At 31.8% G+C, this 25,573-nt stretch overlaps 2 protein-coding genes across 2 annotated transcripts; one reads left to right on the forward strand and one right to left on the reverse strand.

Moving 5' to 3' along the window:
- The first annotated feature begins 2,970 nt into the window (after positions 1 to 2,970).
- On the forward strand, positions 2,971 to 3,972 carry LOC143070995 (adhesion G protein-coupled receptor L4-like). Its single transcript, XM_076245089.1, has one exon. The coding sequence runs from the start codon at positions 2,971 to 2,973 to the stop codon at positions 3,970 to 3,972; it is 1,002 nt and encodes a 333-aa protein (XP_076101204.1).
- A 16,545-nt stretch (positions 3,973 to 20,517) lies between these two features.
- Positions 20,518 to 24,393, reverse strand: LOC143071642 (uncharacterized). Its single transcript, XM_076246104.1, has one exon. It carries the CDS (start codon positions 24,214 to 24,216, stop codon positions 20,878 to 20,880), a length of 3,339 nt encoding a protein of 1,112 aa, XP_076102219.1. The 5' UTR covers positions 24,217 to 24,393; the 3' UTR covers positions 20,518 to 20,877.
- Positions 24,394 to 25,573: the final 1,180 nt, after the last annotated feature.

Raw genomic sequence — 25,573 nt, forward strand, 5'->3', positions numbered from 1 at the left:
TAAGGTGTATAGGGGGAAATATTCTGAAACAAGTGACTATGTCACAGAAAAAGCATCTTTCAAGTATTCATAAAATTGCTCTCTATTAAAGCCATATCCTGGAAAATATTAAAAAAAAACTTTTTTCCTACTTTTAATTTGAGGTACAATATGCCGGTGAAAAACATTAATTATGCTGTCAAGAATACACTGTTTCAAGTTGTGGTATGCATAAAAAAAGTCCAACAGCATTCGTCCTTCTACTCGTAAAGGTATTTGTTTCTAAGATCGATATGGTGTATACTATTATGCCAGAACTCAAATGAAGCAGAAAGCTGATGTAACTTAATTGACTTTACTCGATCGCTTAAGACAAATACATTAAAGAAGTGTAATAACGCCTTACACAAACACACATACGCACAAACATAAATAAGTTAAAATATCGATGTCGATAGATACTACAGAAGACGGCGCTATGTACTACAGAAAACTGTGATAGGTACCAGAAGGGACGGCGCTGAAATCTGCTAAAGACGGTGCTATGTACTTTTGAAGATGGCGCTAAGTACTACTAAGATGACATAAGGTATACACCTGATGACGACCCTGGTATCTACTGAAGATGGCTTTAGTTACTACAGACTATGTCCGTTGATCCCTGTTATTCCTACTAAATTTCATTTAAAATATCGTGGAAAAAACATTGGTTTTCAATCCTTACTTTTGACGTAAGCTTTTAATAGAGAGATTGTACAGTTCATCTTCATTTAAATGGCTAAGTAAGGCTTACTTATATTTTCATTCCACTTATTTAGCAATTCTTTCCATATCATTTTATTGACTCGACAGCATTAGTCTTTCTACTCGTAAAGGTATTTGTTTCTAAGATCGATATGGTGTATACCATTATGCCAGAACTCAAATGAAGCAGATAGCTGATGTAACTTATCTGCTTTACTCGATCCCTTAAGACAAATACATGAAAGAAGTGTAATAACGCCTAACACAAACACACTACTCATAAACACAAAACAGTACACCATAGCCACCACTTTATTCCAGAAGCTTCTAACTGATGCCGAATGCTAGAGTGTAAAATTGTTATTGGGACCTGCCCAAAACAATTAGAACTTTTCTGAAAAAGACTATGAATGGAAACATAACTATATCAGCTTCCCATAATGATTGAATGTTAGGAAAATTGACCAGAGTTATCTTACTTTAATCACAGAGAGGGGAAAGCAAACAATTTTTAATTTAAGCCTAATTAACATTAAAACAATTTTCCACTAACAAAAGTTACCTTATTGAAATATAAGGACTTTGTTAGCTAAATCTATTAATTTTATTAGATATTATGAATTTTTATGACAAAAGAGAAACATGCTATATATATAATCTTCGATTCAAGTCATCTGTTGATTCTTTTTCAGACTGAATTGTTCCAGTTGGATATGCTCGTGTGATGAACACTGTTTTATATTCAATGACTGTTGTTACGTTATGTTAGAACAATTATTTAACACATCCGAAGAAGCTATACTTGCAGAAAGGATTAGCAATAAAACCACTGCGTTACAAAGCTTGGGATACGACACACATCAAATCAAGCTAGCTGAAATGATTGCTCAATACGGCGAATGTACACTAGTTGAGTTAAGTTATCATTTTTTTACAGTTATTGTTACATGTCCAGATAATCATCGTAACTATTTCCATGAAAATCAATGTAGAAATACACGGTTTGGAAATGTATGGGACATTCCAGTTTATATAAAAATTTTCGACAAATATCAAATAACTTTCCGTAATATGTTTTGTGCTTTATGTCATGGATACAATATTAAAGATATAAAGTTTTGGAATGCCACTCTTTATTGTCCCGATTTTCGTACACCAAAATTAGACGGTTGCTATGTGAAAAAAAATGTTCTCCAACATGAATTGATACCTAACAAGTGTATTTCTCCTTATCCGTATCAGTTTGAAACATGCGACAACGAAACACCAAATGTCGAAAGTATTCTATGTCCTTATTACGTAGAACCGATTAAATCAGGAATCACTTTCAAGAATCGGCATTGTGTTGGTTGTCTGAATAACAATGTTTTATTGAATCCATCATGTGAATTTAGCAAATGGCTTTTAAATGACCACCGACCAAAGTATCAGGGATTGGATATCTTTTTTGCATACGATAGACATGGACTGGTTTCAGATACAAACCTGATACAAATCACTTGCCCAAAAGATCTACACTTCGACTTTATCACGATGTCATGTACACAATTGTCTTGTCCAAATGGTTTCATAGTATATGAATCACAATGTATCCCTAACGAACTTCATCTGTCGAAAAATATGCATATCAGTATAAGGTATCGGCTTATAATGAAAATTAACCAAACTGATGCAAACATTACCGATATAACAATAGCAAAATTTGAGAATATTTCTAATGCAGCTGTTGGAGTTTTAGAATTATTTGCTCTGAATGTAGATATTTTCAGGGCAGAAAACGAAACCCAGTTAGTGTCTATTCTTATCTTTAATGTAACGCATCCAACTGTTTTGTATCATTTGATACAGGAACTAAATACGTTAAATATTTCGTATTTAACAACCGCATCTTTGGATAATTTCGAAAACAAAGACACAATTTTGTGCCCAAAGTACACATACATTGTAACATTGCATTCGGTGGAAATTGATTACAATAACCAAACAGTTGTAGGTTTAGTACCTGGTAAGGAGGGTATTGATATATTCTATTCTTGGTTTTCTCTGACTCTGTTAGAAAGTTCATTACCAGTTATCACATATTGTGCGCCAAAACCTTGCTCACGGTTCTTTCAATATTCAGCGCATTTTTTCAGTATTTTAAATGGCACTTACTCTATTTTGGGACAATATTTCGACGTAACGCGACATCATTTCATACAAAACGGAACTTTGTTTGTGTGTGAGGATGCATTTTCGAAAAGTACGATGAAATGCATATTTTTTACTGCTTATTCTAGTAGCCAATTTGAATACGCCAATGGAACACTGTTAATAAATGGAGAAGTAACACCAGCAAAACATTTTGTACAAGACAACACATTATACGTGTGTTCCAATAAATCATCACTGTACAGTGTAATTAACAGCATATCAGATATTTGCATGATTGTCTCCCTTTTATCTTTGTTGTTTATGATAACGTGTTATATATGTTTTAAAGGATTACGCAACCTCCATGGAAAGAATATTGTCATGGTTTCGATGTCTTTATTCTTTGCCCAAGCGATATTTCTTGTATGTCGACACGTGACACTACATCAGATGATTCTTAGAGTTACATCAGTCTGCCACCATTTTCTTTGGTTAAGTGTTTTTGCATGGACTGTTGTTATTTCAACTGATATCGCCAGACGAATGGTCACTATGGAGCGCTACACCATACACCAGAAGAAAACCGAAAGAAGGCGTTTCAAGATATACGCACTATTTGCTCTTATTGTTCCGTTTATAGTTGTAGTCACATCTATCATTTTAGACGTCAAATATTCACATCTAGGTTATGGCGAAAAAGGTTTATGTTGGATTACTAAACAGGATGGGCTTTTGTACTTTTACATTATTCCGGTAGGTGTTGCCCTTTCCTACAGTCTATTTTGTTTCATTTTGATATTGGTTAAAGTAGAATTATTTAAACAAGGATCAACTTTAGCAACATCTAACCATAAAAGCAGGGTCACTTTTATCATTTACTTCAAAATATTTTTCATTCTTGGATTGTCATGGATAGTTGGTATTATTTCGTCGAATGTGGATTCCATTGTTTTGTCGTATATACATAGCGTAGTTAACGGTCTCCAAGGTTTCTTTCTAACAATAGTTTCTATTTGCAACAGGCAAGTCAAAAAAATAATTCAAAGTCACACAAACTCATCAGACAAATCTAAACCAAGAATAAATGTCACAAAAGATACTTCCATTTTATCTTAATTAAACTAGGATTTCTTCGATAAAAAGGTTATTACAGGGTCTTAAGGTGAGTACGTGATAAACTATGTGTGTTTGTTAGATATATTTCTATTTGTATCCATCTGATCTGAAACTATTATAACATAGTAAAGTAGTCTCAGACCAGACAGTAAAGCTTCTTTCAACTGACTTTTATACATTAAATTTATTTTTATTTTGTACTGTTACACAACTTTCCAAGTTCGAGGAGAGTTGAGTGTTCACAAACATGTTTAATCCCGGTTTATTCTTGTTGTGCCTGTTTAAAGTATAGAATATGTTTGTTGTTGGTTCATATATCTGCCATATTTCTTTTTCGTAAATTATCTTGTCCTAAATTAAACCATTTGTTTGCTCACTTAAATTGTTTTATATTTTATAGCCGACAATACGGTATTTATTTTTCTCATTGTTTAAGGACGTATGGCAGTCTGTACTGACTTAAAAATTCATTTCATTTTGTCTTTGATGGATAGTTGTATCATTGGAAACCCTACAACGTCTCCTTATTTTTATTTGCAACAAATGAATTTCATTTGCAATTGGCCGTTTCAGAATCTAAAGCATCATGGGTAATTTCATTGTTCGAACCCCAAAATGAAAATAACGTCACGTCATTGGTTGAATTTCCATTGTTCATGACATTTTTAACCAATCAGGACGTTTTGGTGTACACTTTTAAAAGTATCACCCAGGATGCATTAGATTCTGAAACGGTGAATTGTCTTTTTATTTAGCAAGTGAGGTCTATGATACTTAATCTCTTCAAATTCCCTTGATTGCCATTTATAAAGATATTGCAAGAGCAGCACGATAAATATACAAGAACCACACTACATACACAAGCAGAATTTGCACACATGAATTCAATATGAATCTCACATGAAATTTGTGTGAATCGTTTCACGTAAAATTCACCTCAAATCAGCTTATAAGTGAATCTCATGATTTTGACCAAATTTTATAATATAGATGTTAATTGAATTTCATTATTTTTATTAAATTTAAAATTAAAAAAAAAATCATGTGATTTTCATGTGAAATTTACAAGAGTTTTACATGATATTCAGTTCATGTGAATTTTCCGTATAAGCTCGTTTGAGGTCAAATTCACATGCATTCAAATTCAAGTGAAATTGTTTTGAGTGGAACTTATCTTTGCAGATTGCTTATATTGATATACGGTGTAAATTGCATAAGCTACAAGATATTGATTGGCCATACTACACATGCATGTGATATAACATTTGGTGTAACAGATTTGGTACTTTTGTACTAAACAATTCAAAATAATTTGTATTTTTTTTTTAAATATTATTCATTCTTATAGATATGCAGGAGTAAACCGTATGTATTAACAAAATGCTGAGTATTGTCAATTGTATCAGATTAGAACAAAATGTATTGTTAAGTATTTTTCTTCCTAACAATGAAAAATAATTCTTTAATACTATAGATAAATGGTGGTTGTCACTTGAAATTTTAAGGCTATTCAAGTTATAATGATTATGTTTTGTTTTCTTCTATCTATGTCTGTCATTGTCTTTTGTAAAATATTAAACAAAATACCAAAAAAAAAAATGTTGTTCTCATTGACACTTTTCTTGCTCAATCAATAATTACTTACATTTACAGGACGACACATGTTCCAGTAGAATACATGGCGTCAAATGCCGAACTGCCCATTGCAAGTTGTAAGAAAACTTCTGCGAAAAGAATACCAATTCGATATACACGACACCAACGCTAATACTTACGCTCGGTTTACAGCTACAATTACAATGTGACATACGGACACATTTTGATTAAATATGCATTTATTGTATAAATTCTATAAATAAAAAGGCGCATGATAATATTAGAACTTGAAATAATAATAATGAGCAATGTTACAAGTATGTGAACAAACAAAAAAGACAGACTTTTAGAAATGAAGCTCAACTTTAATAAGATTCCTTGAAACTTGGAAAAGGAAAGCATACACGACCACAAATTGAATTAAGATACTAGTCATTGCCTTTGATATTGAGCTCTAAAATATCCTCGTGTCCGGAGTCACAGGAACGTAATTATTATAATAAAAAGTAACCCTTGTGATCCCAGATCAGATTCATTCATAAAAACAGATGACAAACTGTCTAAAAACTGACACTCGTATTTATTTTATATAGAAATATAATTAATAGTGTGTAAATGTATCTTCATATTTTATTTTTTTTATTTTTTTGGCAAACATATCATTGATATTGGCATATCCTTTAAAAACTATAACGTATATGATGTATATCAGACTTCGGGTAATTGTTATTGTAATCATTAGTTCGATGTAATAGAATACATTTTTTTTCAAGTAATCAATGTAATCATTAATCAGCCAAAAATTTGATTACATGCATGTTATTTAATTTCATCAATTACTTTTTAAAATGCCTTGTACTCCTGATTACTTTTTGATTACAATCTGATTACAATGGGGAAAAATCATAAAATTGTGTTAACATTTTAAAGTGGTACATGTGTTATATCTGGACATACAAAGACAACTTTTAACTTTTTGACACATCTCAAAATAAGGATTATTATTATAATGTTAGATGTATTAGATTTATGTGAAGGTATGAGGACAATTGAGATAATGAGTTTAATTTTCAGTGAATCGATCAAAAGAAATATGAATGATATTTATAACAATTTAAAGGATTTAAAATCTACATTTCTGATATTATTCAGATTAGAAGTGAACATGGTGAGATGTTTAAGTTTCTGGGTGTTATTTTGTTATATAAAAAAGAAGATTTTCAAGGGAACCAGTTTTATTGAAAATAGGTTTTTATCGTAAATAATTCATGTAATATTAGTTTAGGCTTAGATGATTCATTTACTTCTTTGATAAATTGCAATATTGAAAGTCCTTGTTAGCCTAACTAAAAAGTATTACGCAAATATTCACAACTAAAAGATTTTTATTTGATAAGGACTGTTTTGTTTATTTTTTACCATTCTTTAACCCTGAATTATAATCCTTTTGTTAATATTGGGATTATAATAACCTTTGAATTGACAGATAGGAGACGGTGCAATTAAAGTATCTTTTTATTTTAATTACCTATTGTGTGCTTATCGCAATATGTGTCTTCCTCCTGTTCCCTCGTTTTAATATGCCGTTTAAAATAAATTGGATCATAGACATATAGTTACATGTAAAATGCAATGACTATTAAATAATACTTTTACAATTAAAAATGTTTTCGCTGTAACTGAAATACATAAACAATTTGGAAGTTTACAGAAAAGTTATAACCAAACCTTTTTTCAATCGAAGTCGAAATATTTCAAAGGTTTATACTTATATAATGGTAAAGGGTATAGGGCCATAACCAGTGACAAAACGTTTATGTACATAATTATATTTTGAATCTTTGCGGTATATTAAATTAATGGATTTTAGTCCATTCAAACTAAGTTTGAACCTCAAACTAATTGCAACAGAAAATGTTTTAGTTCTAATCTACAGCATTAAACCCAAAATATACACAGAAAAGGGTCCCATAAAATTTAATTTTAGGAAAACTCAAATTTTGCATTATAAATTTTGATGGAAATTAACATTTGAAAGGGAGATAACTCCTCAAAAATGAGGGTTTTTTGTCAGGTTTTGGTTGATCTTCTTAAAATTCATGTAAAATATGATACTTTGATTAAGTTATAAGTTCGTACTTGACTATATTATATAATATCCTGCTCATGCAATTTACAAAACCGAAGTGTTTTTTTTTTATTCTTTTGCACAGTTTTGATTAATGAAGTTGCAAATTTATGGTTGTGTGACCATTTTGAAAAAAAATAATGTTAATATTTGGTATTGTTTATATCTTTTCATTATATTTGTTCGGTATCTAACTTGTTGAAAAAAAACTTTCAACCGCAAAAAGAAGAATATATGCTTAATTAGTTTTATTCAATTTGAGTTTCCTTACCTTGACATGCTGATAAATCTAATAAACGGTCAACTAATGAAAACTAAGTTGCAGCTTTAAAAAGATATTAAAACACCTTTAGAGTTGTTTGTTATACTCTAAAGACGGTTAAAATATCAAGAATAAATTCGATATGTTGAATAGAAGCTGTTTAGTTATAATTTTGAATCAATTTTTATTGGTATTTCTGCCTTTTTTGCAGAGTTATCTTCCTTATCAATGCAAATCTCCATATGAATTTTAGCATCATGATTTTTAAAAAAAAAATTTCAAGTAAGATTTTATGGGACTTTGTTCTGTGTATATTTGGGATATAACGCTAAAGATTAAAGCTTAAAATCTTCTGTTGCAATTACTTCAAGGTTAGGGTCAAATTTATCCTAGATTGAAAGGACTATTTAGAAGTTATCATGATGCGCGTATGGCGTAAATGCAATATTTAATCCTTGTATCTATGATGAATTTATTTACAACCACTGGGTCGATGCCATTGCTGGTGGAATTTTAATTTACCGAAGGTATTATCAGCCCAGTAGTCAGTACTTCTGTGCGGAAATGAATATGGTGATATTGATCAATTAACTGATTACAAAACTTTTGAATATTTGAATTACTAAGGCTTTTCTACCTCAGGGAGGAATTATCTTAGCTGTATTTGGCGAAACATTTAGGAGTTTTGGTCCTTAATGCTCTTCAACTTCGTACCTCATTTGACATTTTTAACTTTTTTGGATTCGATCGTCACTGACGAGTCTTTTGTGGACGAAACGCACGTACAAAATTCCATCCTGGTATCTATAATGAGTTTATTAATAACATATCAAAAAGTAAAATTACAAAATACTGTACTGCATTGAAAATTCAATATGGAAAGTCAAATGCTCAAACAATCAAATGAACAGATAGCAACTGTCATATGTCCGAGTTAGTACAGGCATTTCCTAAAGTAGAAAATTTTATCGAATACAATCCTTTCTCCAGACATGCTACAGTTATAATCTATATATCAGTATCATTAAAATGGGTTATCAATTTAATTTAATGAGACAAACATGTTGAAAATCATCATCTAAAAGACAATACAAGCGTTTGGAAAATAAACTAAAACGAAAATATAAATGTCAAGAGGGTGATATGATAGCTGCGTTGGGTAAAAGCGACCCAAAGAAATATTATAAACTTTTTTCAAAAAAAAAGAGCCAAAACTTCTGATGCGTCACTTTCAGATTTCCTCGAGCATTTTAGAAAGGAGTAGATCCGATATAAAGGGCCGATTTTGGCCTCAAATTCCAGGTTCATTTGATGAAAGATTTTGGACACTTTTAAACATCAATTCAATTATTTTAAATAAAAGATTTGAACTGATTTAGTCACTAAAGACGCTAAAAAAGCTTAAACTTGAAAAATCTATCAAATATGCCATAATATGTCACTTTGCAGATGTTTTTGTGTCAAAAATAAAAGTGGCCGTGTTCATCCTCAACCTTATATATATAAAAAGAAGATGTGGTATGATTGCCAATGAGACAACTATCCACAAGAGACCACAATGACACAGACATTAACAACTATAAGTCACCGTACTGCCTTCAACAATAAGCAAAGCCCATACTGCATAGTCTTTTTATGAATGATCACAAATGCGTCCACTTCCATTTAAGACGGAAACCGTCTAAACTTTAACGAAAATCCTAAAATTATGAATATTTCAGCAATTTAGCATGACTTAATGATGCTAGTACCCGATATATGTGCATCGTATTTTAAAAAACAGCCCACATTTATGTAGCAAAAGTATTCTACTTTCCAATAAATATCTAAAAGTTTACATTTTAACAATTTTGTAAAACTGCTATATTTTTTGGCCTAAAAAGTGCCTTACTGGACCTACTCCTTTGGTCATAAACGATGGTATTAATGTGACAGTCGATACTCCAGAGACCCTTTCCAACACAACATATGATGAACTTATTATTAGTGTATTTCTAATCTTTAACGTGATAAAAGTCATAGTATTGATGGTATATTCTGCTACCGTTCCTAGAGGAAATATTAAATAAGATACTAGCATCAGGACATTTCCGAAATCTTGGGCACTCGCAGAGTTAATTTCTGTTTTAAAAAAAAACGACTTGTCATATCCAGCGAACTATCGTGGAATCAGTTTTGTCAGTAATTTAGACAAACTGTTTACATCTATTATAAATTCAAGACTTAAAAAAAGGTCTGAGTATAATGATATTATTACAGATACGCAATCAGCACTGTTGGTACAATTTAATGTTTGTTGACACTCGCCCAGAAAGCACGTTCCAAGAAAAAAACGTTTATATTGCTGTTTCGTTGACTTCAAACAGGCATTTGACTCCGTAACCAGACTTAACTTATGGTAGAAACTATCAAGAGTTGGTATAACATGCAATTGCTGTCTGTTTTAAAATCAAAGTATTCTACAGTAGAAATGTGTGTGTAAATTGATAGGTTTGTTTCTGAGCAGTTTTCATGTTCAGTTGGTCTTATGCAAGGGAAAGTTCTTTCTCCTATACATTTTTCGTTATATGTCAATGACTTTGAAATGGAATTCCTACGTTATAGTAATATACCATATGAAGTACAAGATTTATCATTAGTTTTACTAATGACATGATTTTATTTTCTGATTCAGTTATTGGCTTGCAAGATATGTAAGACATATTATTATTATATACTTGTAAATCAGGTTTGACTGTAAATATTGACAAAACAAAAATTATGGTATTTAGAAACGGAGGTTTTGTGAAAGACGAAGAAATTTGATATTATGATGGCAAGGATTTTGACATCATTATTGAATTTTGTTACCTTGGTGTACTGGTAAATTTGAATGGTAAATTTGCTAAAGCTCAAAAATATTTAGCTGAGCAAACTAGAAAAGCTGTTTTTGGTTTAAAGTCGAAGGTTTTGTCATTGTATTTGAATTTGTTTGATACTAACATTAGTAGTATTCTATATTATATTATAATATGGGGCTTTTTCATCAAGCTAAAAATATCGAAAAATTTAACTTGATTTTTGCTAAAATATATAAGGTGTCAAACAGCGTAAAACATATGTTATGGTTTATTTTGAATTGGGTAGATATTCTTTGATATATTTTAGAATGTACAAAATAGTGAAGTTCTGGTTATAATTGTTATCCACAAGCAACTGCATTCTTAAAAACTGCTACAGTGAACAACTTTATAATTTTCTTTTGTATTAGACGGAGTTGGATTGATCAACTACAACAATAAAATTGAGTATAGAAATGGGGAATGTGTCAAAGAGACAACAACCCGACCATAGAAAAAACAACAGCAGAAGGTCACCAACAGGTCTTCAATGTAGCGAGAAATTCCCGAACCCGGAGGCGTCCTTCAGCTGGCCCCTAAACAAATATATACTAGTTCAGTGATAATGAACGCCATACTAATTTCCAAATTGTACACAAGAAACTAAAATTAAAGTAATACAAAACTAACAAAGGCCAGAGGCTCCTGACTTGGGACAGGCGCCAAAATACGGCGGGGTTAAACATGTTTATGAGATCTGAACCCTCCCCCTATACCTCTAGCCAATGTAGAAAAGTAAACGCATAACAATATGCACATTAAAATTCAGTTCAAGAAAAGTCCGAGTCTGATGTCAGAAGATGTAACCAAACAAAATAAACAAAATGACAATAATACATAAATAATAACAGACTACTAGCAGTTAACTGATATGCCAGCTCCAGACTTTAATTAAACTGATTGAAAGATTATGATTTCATCATATGAATATTAGGCACAATCCTTCCCGTTAGGGGTTTAGTATCATACCATCATAACAGATATGACTAACATAACCCGTGTCATGCCAACAACTGGTTTTTGAATAAATGTGTTTAGGTCCGTTGCAAAGACCCTATAATTGAATCAATATTAACTCCAAAATATGCAATCTTTAATGACCTGACAACAGTATCGTAACTATATCCCTTCTTAATAAGTCTATTTAAAGGTTTAGTAAGTTTCTGAGGTGAATACTGACATTTTTGTGCTTTATAAAGAATATTTCCATGAAAAATTGGATGTGAAATACCTGAACGTATGAGAAGTCTGCATGTTTTTTGAGCTATATTTACGAATGATGTCCTTATACCGATGATAAAATTTAGTTAATGTTTTGACTAGTTTGTGATATCGAAAATCCCGGTGTAATAATTTTTCAGTAATACATAAATTTCTCTCATTAAAATAACCTTTTAACTTAAATTAAATAAGATTTGGTATAATCAAGACAATTTATTATTATTTGTAAAAACGTATATAATCAATCAAAACAGACTTTGAATGATCAAATGAACATTTCATCTAAGTGTTATTTATATAAATATATTGCCAACAATGTAAGTTTACAGAATTATCTAACTAAAATTATGAATTTTAGAGTGTATCTAAACTCGGCTCAGATTGTGTTCACGTCAGTGTTACGAAACATTTAAATATCCTGAGAAAACTCAAGTATCAACTTTGTAGGAAAAACTTAGAAAAACTCTATTTAGTATTTATAAGACCAATTTTTGAATATGCAACTGAAGTCTGGGATAATTGCGGGATAGGATATGTTCATAAACTTGAAAGTTTGCAGCTAGAAGCTGCTAGAATAGTTATTGGTTTGCCTATATTTACAAAATCTAAAATTCTGTATGAGGAAATTGGGTGGGAAACTTTAGCTGACAGGAGGAAAAGACGAAAATTACAAATGTTTTATAACATTCAACATAACCAAGCTCCGGATTATCTATGCAAACTTGTTCCACCTAGTGTACAGAGCACAACTGCATATCCCTTGAGAATTGGCAATGATATCATTGTTCCTTTTTGTAGATTATCTCTTACTAAAGAATCTTTTATACCATCAACTATTAACCTATGGAATCATACCGATTTGTCCCTTCGAAAATCAGACTCTATATCAAAGTTTAAAATCCAATTAAAAAGGTTAAATACCACAAATAAAGATGTACCTAAGCACTATCTATATGGACCGAGGAAACTAAATATGATTCTAACACAATTCAGATGCTACTCATCTTTCTTGAACTATGACTTGTTTAGTGTCAATATAATTGCTGATCCATCTTGCTTTTGTGGATGTAACATTGAGACTGTACACCATTTCCTTTTCGACTGCTCTTTATATACACACCAGAGAGAAATTCTGATGAACAATCTAAGACGGCTTCCTGATGACCTTATACTGAATGTTAAGTTACTGACATCTGGTAATCCAAATCTCTCGTATGAACAAAACGTGAATATATTCAAACACGTATTCGAATTTATTAAAAGGTCTGAGAGATTTCTTGTTATGTAGAAAATGTATTTACGGTACATCCACGTCCTCATTATCATCATCATCCGGTTGTTTTCAACGTTTACATTTATTTCTGTTTAATTTTTTTTCTCAATTGATAGACTCGTAAAATATTGTTTATTTTGATATTGCATGCTCATAATTTATATTGTATTGTAAATTATTGTCATTCGGAGCGGACTTCATAAGTATGGCTTACTTGTGTCCAATCCATTTTGCTTTGAGTAAATAAAATATGTTTAAACTAAACCTATCTCTGACGTATTTATGTGAATACATATTTGAAAAAATTGAAAAGCAATCTAGAAAATGTTATCCTCATCATTGGAACTTTTTTTTTGCAGTTTATAGGGCAAAAAAAGGAACTATTTCTGACAATAATTCTATTGAGAAATATCTCAACTTGCAGATTATCTCTATCTGACGAAAGTTTCATGCAGTTTCATGTCCCCATCATCTTGTAACACATACCAGTTTGCTAATATTGCTGCTTTGATACACAGTAACTGTGTTGAGTTTTATAAGGAATAAATATTCGTATCAGACGAAAATTGTTTTGTTTTATTATAGAGTTGCGGTTTCACTGACATACAACTTTAACCTCTATAATTCATATTTACAAGCTTTATTTTTAATTACAGTTTACTTGTATTTACAAGTTTCATGTTTAATTACAGCGTATTCCCTGAATAAATTAACATCTGCTTGTCATGCTTAAATTGCCTTAACGGACCGGTACACTACATGTACGCATATATTAACTGTTTACAAAATTTTGAATTTTTTGAAATACTATGTGTATATGTTTATTCTGTATTGTCTACAGGTATAAGGAAGGGTTGAGATCTCACAATACATGGCATTGTTTAACACCTCCATTTTTTGTTTCAGTCCCGAGATTTTGGTTGCCGGTCCCAAGTAAGCAACCTACAATTTAGTGTTTTCGTTGGTTACTCTCTGTCATATGTGTTTCTGTTTAATTTTATCACATAAAATCAGGCCGTTACACTTTTCGTCTGAATTGTTTTACATTGTTTACTTGTCAGACCGTTTATATCCGACTAAGCAGTAATAATTTTCCTCATTGTTGAAGGCCGCAGTGACCTACGATTTCTTTATAAATCAGCTTCATTTTGACATTGTTGGCTAATTATATCATTGGCAATTAAACCAAACAACATGATCTGATAATGTCATGAAAACAAAATGATGTGCAAAATTTACAGAAATAAACCAAAAGGTATATAGATGTTCTGAAGCGGAAACAAATTACATAATTCTCGTAGACTAATTGTTCGGTATATTCATTAAAAATTGTTAAGGTCATAATAAGTTGCATGATATAAAATAAATTAACATTTAAGGTGGTAATTAATTATCTTGTTAACTGACTAAACTATACTTGCATGAAAAAAACAAAATTTATCAAATATTCAGTTTTAGTTTACACCTTTACAGAATATAACAATGGTAAAGAGACTGATGGTCATGAATTTGTCATACTGCTTATGGCATTTATATACTCAATCAATTAAGGGAGTACTGTTTAATGTCTTAATGTCTTTGAATTAGCTTTTGGTTACTTGTATGTTTGTTTTTATTACTATAGTTCCGATATGATTAGTCAACTGTTTTGTGTGTATTTATATTTACACCCAAGGAAAACATAAAGAGGAGGGAAGGAGGTTTTGGGGGTTTGCTCATATATGTGTTTATCCCAATAAGGCACTTATAGTATCCCTATCTCAAACCAGGAACATGTAATCCAGTGGTTACTGTTGGTTGCGGTTTGTGAGTCACAGTTTTGTAGAGTATTTTGTAAACTCTTTATGTTGAAATAAACAAGTCAATTCAAATATCTATTGCCATAAAACTACATATTTATAGTATGTGACACAACATAACAAAATGAAAATAAAATTTTACAAGATCATTAATATACACAATAAAAGTAAATATTTCAAGAGTTCCCTGTCCTCAGATCAATAAACTGCTTCCTAGCTTATTTACCTGAATGTATGAAATTTGGTTGAGTATATATGTTATTTTATCTAAAGTGGTTACTGCATCGGACTACTAACACAAAGGTTCCTGGTTCGATTGCCGGTTCGGGATGAAAATTTCAGGGACTGAATTTCCGGCTCTCCCTTGACACCATTTGCGAGTATGGTCTTGAGGAAACGATGATATAGTTCGTCGGAAAGGAACGATAAAAGGCTGGCCCGTGTTAAGAGAGAGCCATATCTCTTGCACGTTAAAGACATCCTTGTAGATTTCGAAAAAGAGCAGGCTAATGCCACTATAGGGCAGCACTCGCACCCGCAAAGTGGAAAGGGATCAATTATATTAGTTGCAAAATTTGTTTCCCAATCCACTCTTAATAAATATGTTTAAACTAATTTTATCTAAGTCATTTATATTTATCAAGTGGATATTCTCATTTATCAAAATATCAAAATAAACTTTTCTATTATTATGGTTTCTATTACAAAACAAATAGAAATGAATTTCATCTTCAATTTGTTCTCTTGGTATTTTAAGGTATCTTCCCTTTTCTATAATTAATAAATTATGTTCACTTAATCTAAATGTTGTTATAAGTTTTCTGAATTCAAGTTTTGAGCAAGTTAAATATTTTTCTTCTGTATTACTTATTTTTACATGTTTATAAATAGTGAGTTTGCTGTTATATCTGATAATTTATCATTTTCTTGTTTTTCATAAAAATGCTTCAATTTTAATTATTTGTTATATTTTTAGTTATCTTTTGTGAGGAATATGTTTTCAAAGTGTCCAAATCCATACCAGCTTCTTCTACTATATGTTTTACATATGAGAACCAAGAATAAATTCCTGCCAAGCCTAAGTTTTGAGACAATTGACAATAAAAGATACAATATAGATTGAAATTTAATATTTAGTTCCAGAGGAAGTCTCCCCAGATCAGCTCTTGCACCTAAATTTAGTGAAGTTTTTCTTATACCAATTGTATATCTACAAAACTGTAGGTGTAACTTTTCTAAAGGTGTTTTATCAATGAAATAAAAAGGGTCCAATTATTTTCCAGAGTTATTTGCCCTTTTTTTGGTTCTAAAATTTGTTATATAGGAGTTCAAAAATTTAACATCTGAATTATATAAGGCTATGAGTTTAACTAATGAATCAAAGAGATTATTTGCAACTTTAACTGGTATATTATTCAATGGACTAGTATATGACTTCATCGTAAAGAGAACTTTAGAAATAAACCATCATTTCATATATCTCACAAGCTGATTATCCTTATTGTATATAAAAATAAGAATAGTAAATTCTCCTTTAAGTATAACCATTTTGAAACATGCAGCTTATGGTGCTTTAACTTATCTTTTGGAGATGTTTCTTTAGTATTTAATCCTAGTTTAGTACTTTATCCAATGTAATGGATTTTAAATGACAAAGCTGTTTATCTATTTAAAAGACACAAACGCCCAATTGTAAGTGAATTATACTGTTGTGCTACCTCTATTGGGGTTTCCCTAACAGAGAGATGTCTCCGATAATCTCATCTACTAATTTACTGTTGACGTATAATACGTTTCACCTTTTTTGTCCTATAACTGAATTGTACGGACTTTTTGTAGGAATTTCTTATAAACAGTTTGAAAATTCTCATAACTATCATGGTTTTCTTGATTTTTTTTTTTATTTGTTTATTGTTGACTTAAAAATAATGTTTAGCACAAGTTTAATATTTCTAAAAGTATTCTATACTTTATAAGAGAACAGTAAATACATTATTCTAACTAGAAAAAAATCACAAGGTTGAATTTTTTCGATACAAAAACTTGATAAAGCCTATAAATTTAGTTTTTTTTTTAATTGAAATATATTTTGCTTGTTAACTCACTTTTTTTAAAATTTGAAGTCACTAATCAGACTTATTGAATCATGTTAAACCATTTAGCTAGTAAACATGACTGTTATATTTTTCCATGTGTCCACATTTTTATTGTGGAAAATTCTCCACGCATTGTAAATTTTCCATTATAAATATGAAATAGCTATTGTCTTTCAAATTCTTATTGTTTCATATTTCATAAGCTAGTTGATTTCTTTTTTTCTAAATTATAAATGTGTATAAGATGCCTTCTTCATTGAAGCAACTGTCCGATGACACAATAAAACTTAAAAAGAAAACCCCATCTATACACATACGTCTATCAATAAGCGAGTGTCTGAATCATACAAGACACAGAGGCGGATTTAGGGGGGCCCAGGGGGCCCGGCCCCCCCCTTTTTGGGAAAAAATTTGGTTGCTTATATAGGGAATCACTGAAGCGTGACTGGAGCGGGCCTCCTCTTAGGTCAGTCAGTGGGCCCCCACTTATGAAAATTTCTGGATCCGCCACTGAGACACGTTCTTCATAATACATTAACTTAACAAAGACTGCCAAATATTTGCGAAAACGCAAACATCCTTATAGGAAAAAAAAAATATTCAATGTACTAGTATTCTAAAGGGAGTCACAAATTTAGATTTTTTTTTATAAGAAAGCCAGTATGAAATTCCTCTTTTTCTCCTGTCAATTAAGATGTTTTAGCGCATTGTTTATCATGTCTATTTCATCGGTTTCCTATTGTCACTTAGTCTGACACAAAAATGTTACTGTAAATTATTTCTGATGTACAATCTGCCATTCAGAAAAATATGTATCAATTATATACATATATAAATGTAAAATATGTAGTAATATTGTAAATTGTCAATCAAATTAACACCTCATCAAAGCATTGTCATGACTGTATGCGACAACCTTTTGTCATCAATACTTTTGGGATTTGTGGTTTATAATTGAGACGACACGATACTGATTTAAAACAATAAGCACTACAATCAAATTCGACTTTTATTGCCGTAAGTTCAATGTATGTAATAGTTTATTTATGTATGTCGATCATATGTAAGTGCAGTGCTGATAACTCATCAAATAAAGAACAATGCTGGTCTGTATAAAACCAGGTTCCCCTTTTAATCCCATATATATATACCTTAACCTTTCCTTTTATTATACGAATTCAGACACAGTAGGAGTAGAAAACCATTTTTTTTTCAGATCAGAGTAAAATTTCAGTTTACAATCAACTATATATGAAGAAAATGATATATTTCAATTTTATGGGTTAAAACTTTCACCGTTGATGTGTCTTACGTCGTCGAAACGTGTATGTAGAACTTCATGATAAAACCTTCGTATCTTTAATTACTGTATTTCAGTGTTGATTGATACATGTAGTAATACAGGAAAATATTGGATGTTGATTACTTCCATCTTATTATTTTAAAATATCCAGTTGCATAATCACAATTAATACTATTATAGCCAAGTCATCCGAAGCATCAGAAGCAAATTATAAAAAAAATAACAATGATAATACAAGTATGAACAAGGCCTGTACATGGCCATCAAAGAACATAAGGTGTTATTAATGATTAAAACAATAGCAAGTGGAGCTGAATCTGTTTACCCTTCTGGATCACCCGAGATTACCCCAAAATTACGGTAGGGTTCATGTTGCTTAAGCTTTAGTTTTTAATGTTGTTTTTTGTCTGAAGGACTTGTCCTTTTCTCGTCATGGCGTTGTCAGTTTATTTTTGACGTATGAGTTTGAATGTCCCTCTGGTATATTTCGTCTCTCCTTGAGCAAACGATCTGTTTTTTTTAACTACGTGCAATACATGATATAACCTTTATGTAAGTCAAATGTATGTGCCTTTTATCTCAATTGAGAATGAGGAATGTGTCAAATATACAACAACCCAACCAAAAAGTAGAAAACGACCAAAGGCCACCGACGGGTCATCAACACAGCGAGAAAATCCCACATCCGGAGTGGGCCTTCAGCTGACCCCTAAACACAAATGTGTACTAGTTCAGTGAAAAATTTGTAAGGGTTCTGCGGAACCCAATGTCTCGCCTACTCTTTCTGTTTATCGCAAGCTCAACAAAAATGAAGAAACAAATCAATAAAATATTCCTGTTGATACTATCTTTTGATTGTAAGAAGCTTCTGTCCAAGTTTGGTAAAAATCCAGGATAGTTTATGTAATAAATGTTTAAAAATTTAACTGCACACTGAATGTAATGTTAACTAGAAGAAAACAAAATTTCCTTCTAGATACTAGCTTTTGATCATAAACAAGCTTCTTTCCAAGTTTGGTACAAATCCAAAATAGTATAAGAAAGTTATTAAAATTTTAAAAAGTTAAACCACAGAGTGAATGTGTTGTTTCGCAGCAAATCTAAGTCACTTTAAAAGTAAAATACAAAAAAATTGATTAATTTTTTTACAAAATTTCCTTCTAGATACTAGCTTTTGATCATAAACAAGCTTCTGTCCAAGTTTGGTACAAATCCAAAATAGAATAAGAAAGTTATTAAAATTTAAAAAGTTTAACCACAGAGTGAATGTATTGTTTCCTGGCAGAAAATCTAAGTCCATTTATAAGTAAAATACGGAAAAAATGGAATTTTATTTTTACAAAATTTACTTCTGGATACTATCTTTTGATCATAAACAAGCTTCTGTCCAAGTTTGGTAGAAATCCAGGATCGTTTGAGAAAGTTATTCAAATTTCAAAAACTTTAACCACAGAGTGAATATTTGTGGACGCCGCCGACGACGACACCGGCGACGACGGAATGTAGGATCGCTTAGTCTCGCTTTTTCGACTAAAGTCGAAGGCTCGACAAAAATGAACGTCTCACTAAACTCCGAAACACACAAATGAACTAAAATTTAAAAAAGATACATGAATAACAAATGCAAGGGGCTCCTGAATTGGACATGCGTATACATACGGCGATGTGAAAAATGTTAAATGAGATCTCAATTCTCCCCCGTTACATCTTGCCAATGCAGAATTAACAAACACACAAAATGATATATATTTGTTTCATGTACAGTATTTAATGCTACATCTCATTATACCAGGTAATGCTGTATTACGTATATCATTGAAAGTTGTCTTATATACAGGACTTTACGTGATGTTTAATGTTTATTATATTTGAGTCATCTATTTTTGTATTGTTTTATCTATGCATAATGTTTAACTGATGTTTGTTTTTCTCACGAGATAACGCCTTGGTCTTATACTGTTCTAAAACAATAAACATTTCTGTTACACTTCAGTTTGATATGCCCTTTTTATTATACATTAGCCAATTTATATAAATATTTATTGGACGCAAATAATGACTGATGAAAATTGTTATCACAGATATATTTTTTGTTTCTTTTTAATTGAAGTTGATCAGTACTGCTTTATGGAATTGATATGGTTTCCATGTTTAAATAATAAATCAATTTTGTCATAAAACAATAGAGATAGGATTAAAACAGCATGATATACCGTTTTTGATTTGATTGTCCAAGAAAGCATAAGGTCAGCAATGCTTGATAGGGGGCGCATACATCATATTTTCAATGCACCTTTCAAAAGTCAATTAAAGCTCTAGATATCCGATATACATTTGGAACGTATACATTAACAATTCCATATATTGGTTTTTGATATATCTGAAATTTTTGTAGGTTTTTTAAGCCATTCTATCATATCTGATATAGTCACAATATAAACATCATTATATTCCAGTATGGTATCAAGAAATTTACTCAGTCCGGCCAAATTTTTACTAGACGACCAATGAAACCAGTTTTGCTTTAAATGTAACCCAAATGGTGCTCGGTTGTTATGATAGTATTTTTCAAAGTTCTTTAACAAGTACTGGTAAGTCTCTTTGGTGTTGGTTGGCTGACTGGAACATTCATCGGCATACAAGCAAGGTTCAGATTGGTTAAATCCAAAAAGAGGAATGATGGGAACCTCCCAAATTCCTTGATGTCCATTCAGTTGACACACATTCATATCTTTACAGTGTTTTTCCAAACCGAAATCCAAAGTAAATGGGAAAGCTTTCATTGACCGATCGAGAACTAAGGAAGAATCGTAAATAGATTTGTTTTTGAAAAATTCAAACTGTTCATCACCGAGAATTTTCAAATCAGGACTTCTAAATCCAGTAAGTGACCTTCCCTGATTTCCAATCCGTTGTACAAAGTTCTGTATTTGCTTGTCAATGTCAGATGTAAGTGAAGCCTTGTCCATGTAATGGGTTTTAGAGCCACGCATGGCTATTTCAGTACCATAACGTTGAAGATTTCTCGCAAGACTATAACTACTTCCTGATTCGGAAACAAAGAAGGTTGGACTGATAGGGCAACCATTTGGGTTTATTCTCTGAGACTTGAATAAAGACCTCATTTTTGAATAGGAAAGAAAATTTATATCTCCTTCAAAAGTGATGTACACAATTTGGGGAATTTCGTTTCTTTTTATTTCAAACGGATTTTTGTTTGTCATGCATAAACAGTCAGGTAAAAAACAATTAACATTTTGTTGACAATTGTTTAACGCCGGAGTTGACGTTTCTTGTCCGGAATGTGTCAAATTTATATCCGGTTTTACTATATTTTCGACAACTGCCATGTTAGCCTTTGACGAATTTATTGGTTTTATAGTTTTACTTATACTTGGTGCTTTAGTAGAAAGTATTTCCGTTTGTACCGTGTCATTCTTCCATTCTTTTGGTGACATCATTTGTTGTGTTTTCGTTTTCTTTAAATTTTTGTCTTCAATTTTCACATCAGAATTTATAATTTTTGCTTGGACTTTTGTTTTGTTTTCAATTCTTCTATCTTTACGAGTTTCAGTAATCCAACTTCTCCATGGAATTTTCATGTCTGAATTTTTCATATTGAATAAGTTCCACGATCCACCGATCATCTGTACATTCGGTGCACTATAATATTTTCTCTTTGGTTTCTCAGTACCTGGCGAGACTACAGATTGCACAGATTTCTTGGGTGATGGTTTTGGTTTAATTCTTTCTCGTTTCACAGGTGTTTGCACACTATCATGTAAATTAGGTTTGCTTATAACAGTTTCTACAGGCTTGCGATGAACAAACTTTGGAACACTTTTTATTTCTTCGTTCAACGTCATTTGCCTTCTAGATAATTGCTGCCTCTTTGGTACATTTACATAATTACCTGGCTTTGATACTCCGCTTTGTGTCTGTATATGTTTGGCTGGGTTCAAAATTACGTTATTTCTTGTAGCAACCACACGTCTTTCATAATTCATATTAATGTTTGTTCTCGTTTGAAAATGTTTTCTTGGTACATTACTGACAATTTTATTTGATTTAGAGTCCGAAACACTACTAATAATAGGTGTTGGTACATTTGAGTTAGCATCCTGTAGCTTTATTGTTTGTTTTAATCGATTTTCTGCCGCAATTCGTTGTTGTTCACGGATTCGCTTTCGTTCTTTGAGCATGATTTGTTTTCGTCTAGGATCACTGTTTTTACTAACTGGTCTAATCATACGTTTTGGAGCAGGTGGAGGACGTACTTGAGGTACATTTAGGTTTATACCTACTCTAGGCGAGAATCCTGGTCGGTGGGACTGCTGTGCATACCTTGGTCTCGATTGGGCGTGTTGTTTTCTTGAATGTGCCACAAGCATTTGCTGCCATGTCATTGCAGATGATGTTCGACCAGACGATACTATCGGATGCTGTTGTGCGTAAAATCGTGTTTGCGGAGTTCTTTGTTGGTAATTTGGATATTGGGAAAGTTTTGCAGTTGCAGCTTTTTTAGCAGCTTGCTGCATGTTCCAAGTGTGATGTTTTTGTAAGAAATCAGTTTCCTGTTTCACGTATCTTTCATGCCGCAGTTCTTGTAATCTTTGTTCTATTTGTTTATTCCTAAGATCAAATGCAGTTTGACTTCCTGTTCCATTACCGTTTGCATTATTACAACTCCAAGGTCCAAAACTGCTAACGTCTTGAAGTTTAACTGGATTCCTCAGCCATTCTATAACTTGTTTTACAGAAACAACGTACACATCATCTAAACGTGTCAATTCACGGATAAATCGGTCCATAGCCTTCAGCCTGTCTGGATAAAAGAACCACGACGCGTGCATATTAATACCAAATGGTGCTTTGTTAGTCTTGTAGTAACTCTGGAAATTATCCCACAGAAAACGAAATGCAGCTTCCTCGTCCGGTGGAGGATTATTACATCCATCAACATATACACAATCAAACCTTTGTAAATAATCCATCAAAGAAATAACCGGAACTTCCCAGAATCCCCTATGCTGTTTTCGCGGACACGGTTTAATCTTGCAGTCGTACGGCCACCCATAATCCAAAGTAAACGGAACCGGTGGCTTCTCTTTTAATGTCTTTTTGCTTATTGTAAGCGTTGCATCATATGAGTATCCTAGTCCATGAAGCATGTTTGGTTGAGCATCTCCGAGTGGTTCAAGAAATGGGCTTCTCCATCCCTTGATTCTTGTATGTGGAATTCTCGCCATTCTCGCTAAATTCTGTTTTTGTTTCAGTGCTTCGTCTTTAAATGTTGACGTTTTAGGATGTCCATGTGATACACTATGAGAAGCAATCTCAAATCCTTTTTGGTAAAATTCTCTTACTAAACTGTAAACAGTATTGGAATGTGAGATAAACAATGTCATGGAAACCGGGCATCCATTGGGATTTCTGCGACTTGAATCAAATAATTGTCTATAGAATCCTGCAACCTGAGGAGTAATTGCATCGTCAAAAGTAAAGAATACCATCTGAGGAACTTCCTTGTATGGCAAAGGCATATCATTCGAACAACATACACAATTTGGCGGCTTGCAAGTATTAGTATTCTGACATCTTGTGCATGCGTTAGGAGTATACGCACTTATCTCCAAGAAGAAAACGAAAACGAAAAGCGCTGTTAAAGTAAATTGTAACTCCATCATCGATTGGTGGTAAATTTAGGACTCTATCCCGGTCTTATCACTCAGTCATTCACAGCACCACTACTGGTCAAACACTTCAGTATCTAACCCATACTTTGAGTGAACCTCATATTACCGAGAACACTACAGTTGAAATGAAATTAAATAATGTCAGGTTGTCAAGTCCTCGTTCTCTTTGTAATTAATTCACGTACTACACCTCCCGGAGGCTAACATATAACTGATGTTTCAATTATACACGACGCATAGCATATCATTGTTTTCTTATTGTTTAGTAACGACTTAATGTTAGAACATGCATTTCACACTCATGTAATTAATAATTACCTTTAATATCTCCTTGTAAGCTACAAGAAATGACACGGGTCATAAAAACCTTACAAAAATATTGACGAAAAAACTGTTTATTTGTCACTTCCATTAAATATATATGGATTAATTAAAAAAGAAAAAAAAATCATGGTTTATTGTCTGCTTTGAACTTTTTTTTTTTTTATTTTAATTGATGAATGGTTTCTGTCATTAGAAATGTTGAGTTTTTCCCCTTTTTGATATAAAATATCTATTTCAACAATCAATTTGACAGATTTGATGAATTTTAATAATACAAAGGGCATTTGTTTTAATCAATTTTGTTCATCGTAATAATTAATAATTATAAATTCTAAACACTTGTAAAAGTAGAAAGTAAAACCCTTATTGAAACGTTACTTAAAGAAAAGCGGACCCCATTCATTACGAATAATTATGGAAAGAGCAAAACATAATCAAAGAGCTGAAAGCTCTGAGGAAAAATGACGCCACTAATATTAGGATATTTTTATGCAAGTCTTGATTTTCACATACCGTAATAAGTTTAACATTGCAACATGTCTCGTATATGTGTGTGTGATTGTGTGTTTGTGTGTGTGAAGTGAAGATGACAAATTACTGGTTTTTTTTAGTACAAATGAATAGGTCAAGAGTGAAGACTACTTGAATGATCTACAGTATCCAATGACTACTGGCTGGGTTTTTTTTTGTAGAAATAAATAGGTCAAGACTACCTGAATGATCTACAGTATCCAATGACTACTGGCTGTTTTTTTTTGTTTGTACAAATTAATAGGTAAAGAATACTGGAATGATCTACAATATCCAATGACTACTAGCTGTTCTTTTATACTAATAAATAGGTCATGACTATTTAAATGATCTACAATATCCAATGACTACTGGCTGTTCTTTTGTACATACAAAATGTACTAAATAAAGACTGAATGATCTAAATTATTCTAAGTAATGTGTAATTTTTTTCTTGCAATTACGTTTGTCTAAATCAAGAATACAGACTTAAGTTACACATTACATAGATATC

The sequence above is a fragment of the Mytilus galloprovincialis genome, chromosome 4 (genome assembly GCF_965363235.1).
Source record: "Mytilus galloprovincialis chromosome 4, xbMytGall1.hap1.1, whole genome shotgun sequence".
NCBI classification, from domain to species: Eukaryota; Metazoa; Mollusca; class Bivalvia; order Mytilida; family Mytilidae; genus Mytilus; species Mytilus galloprovincialis.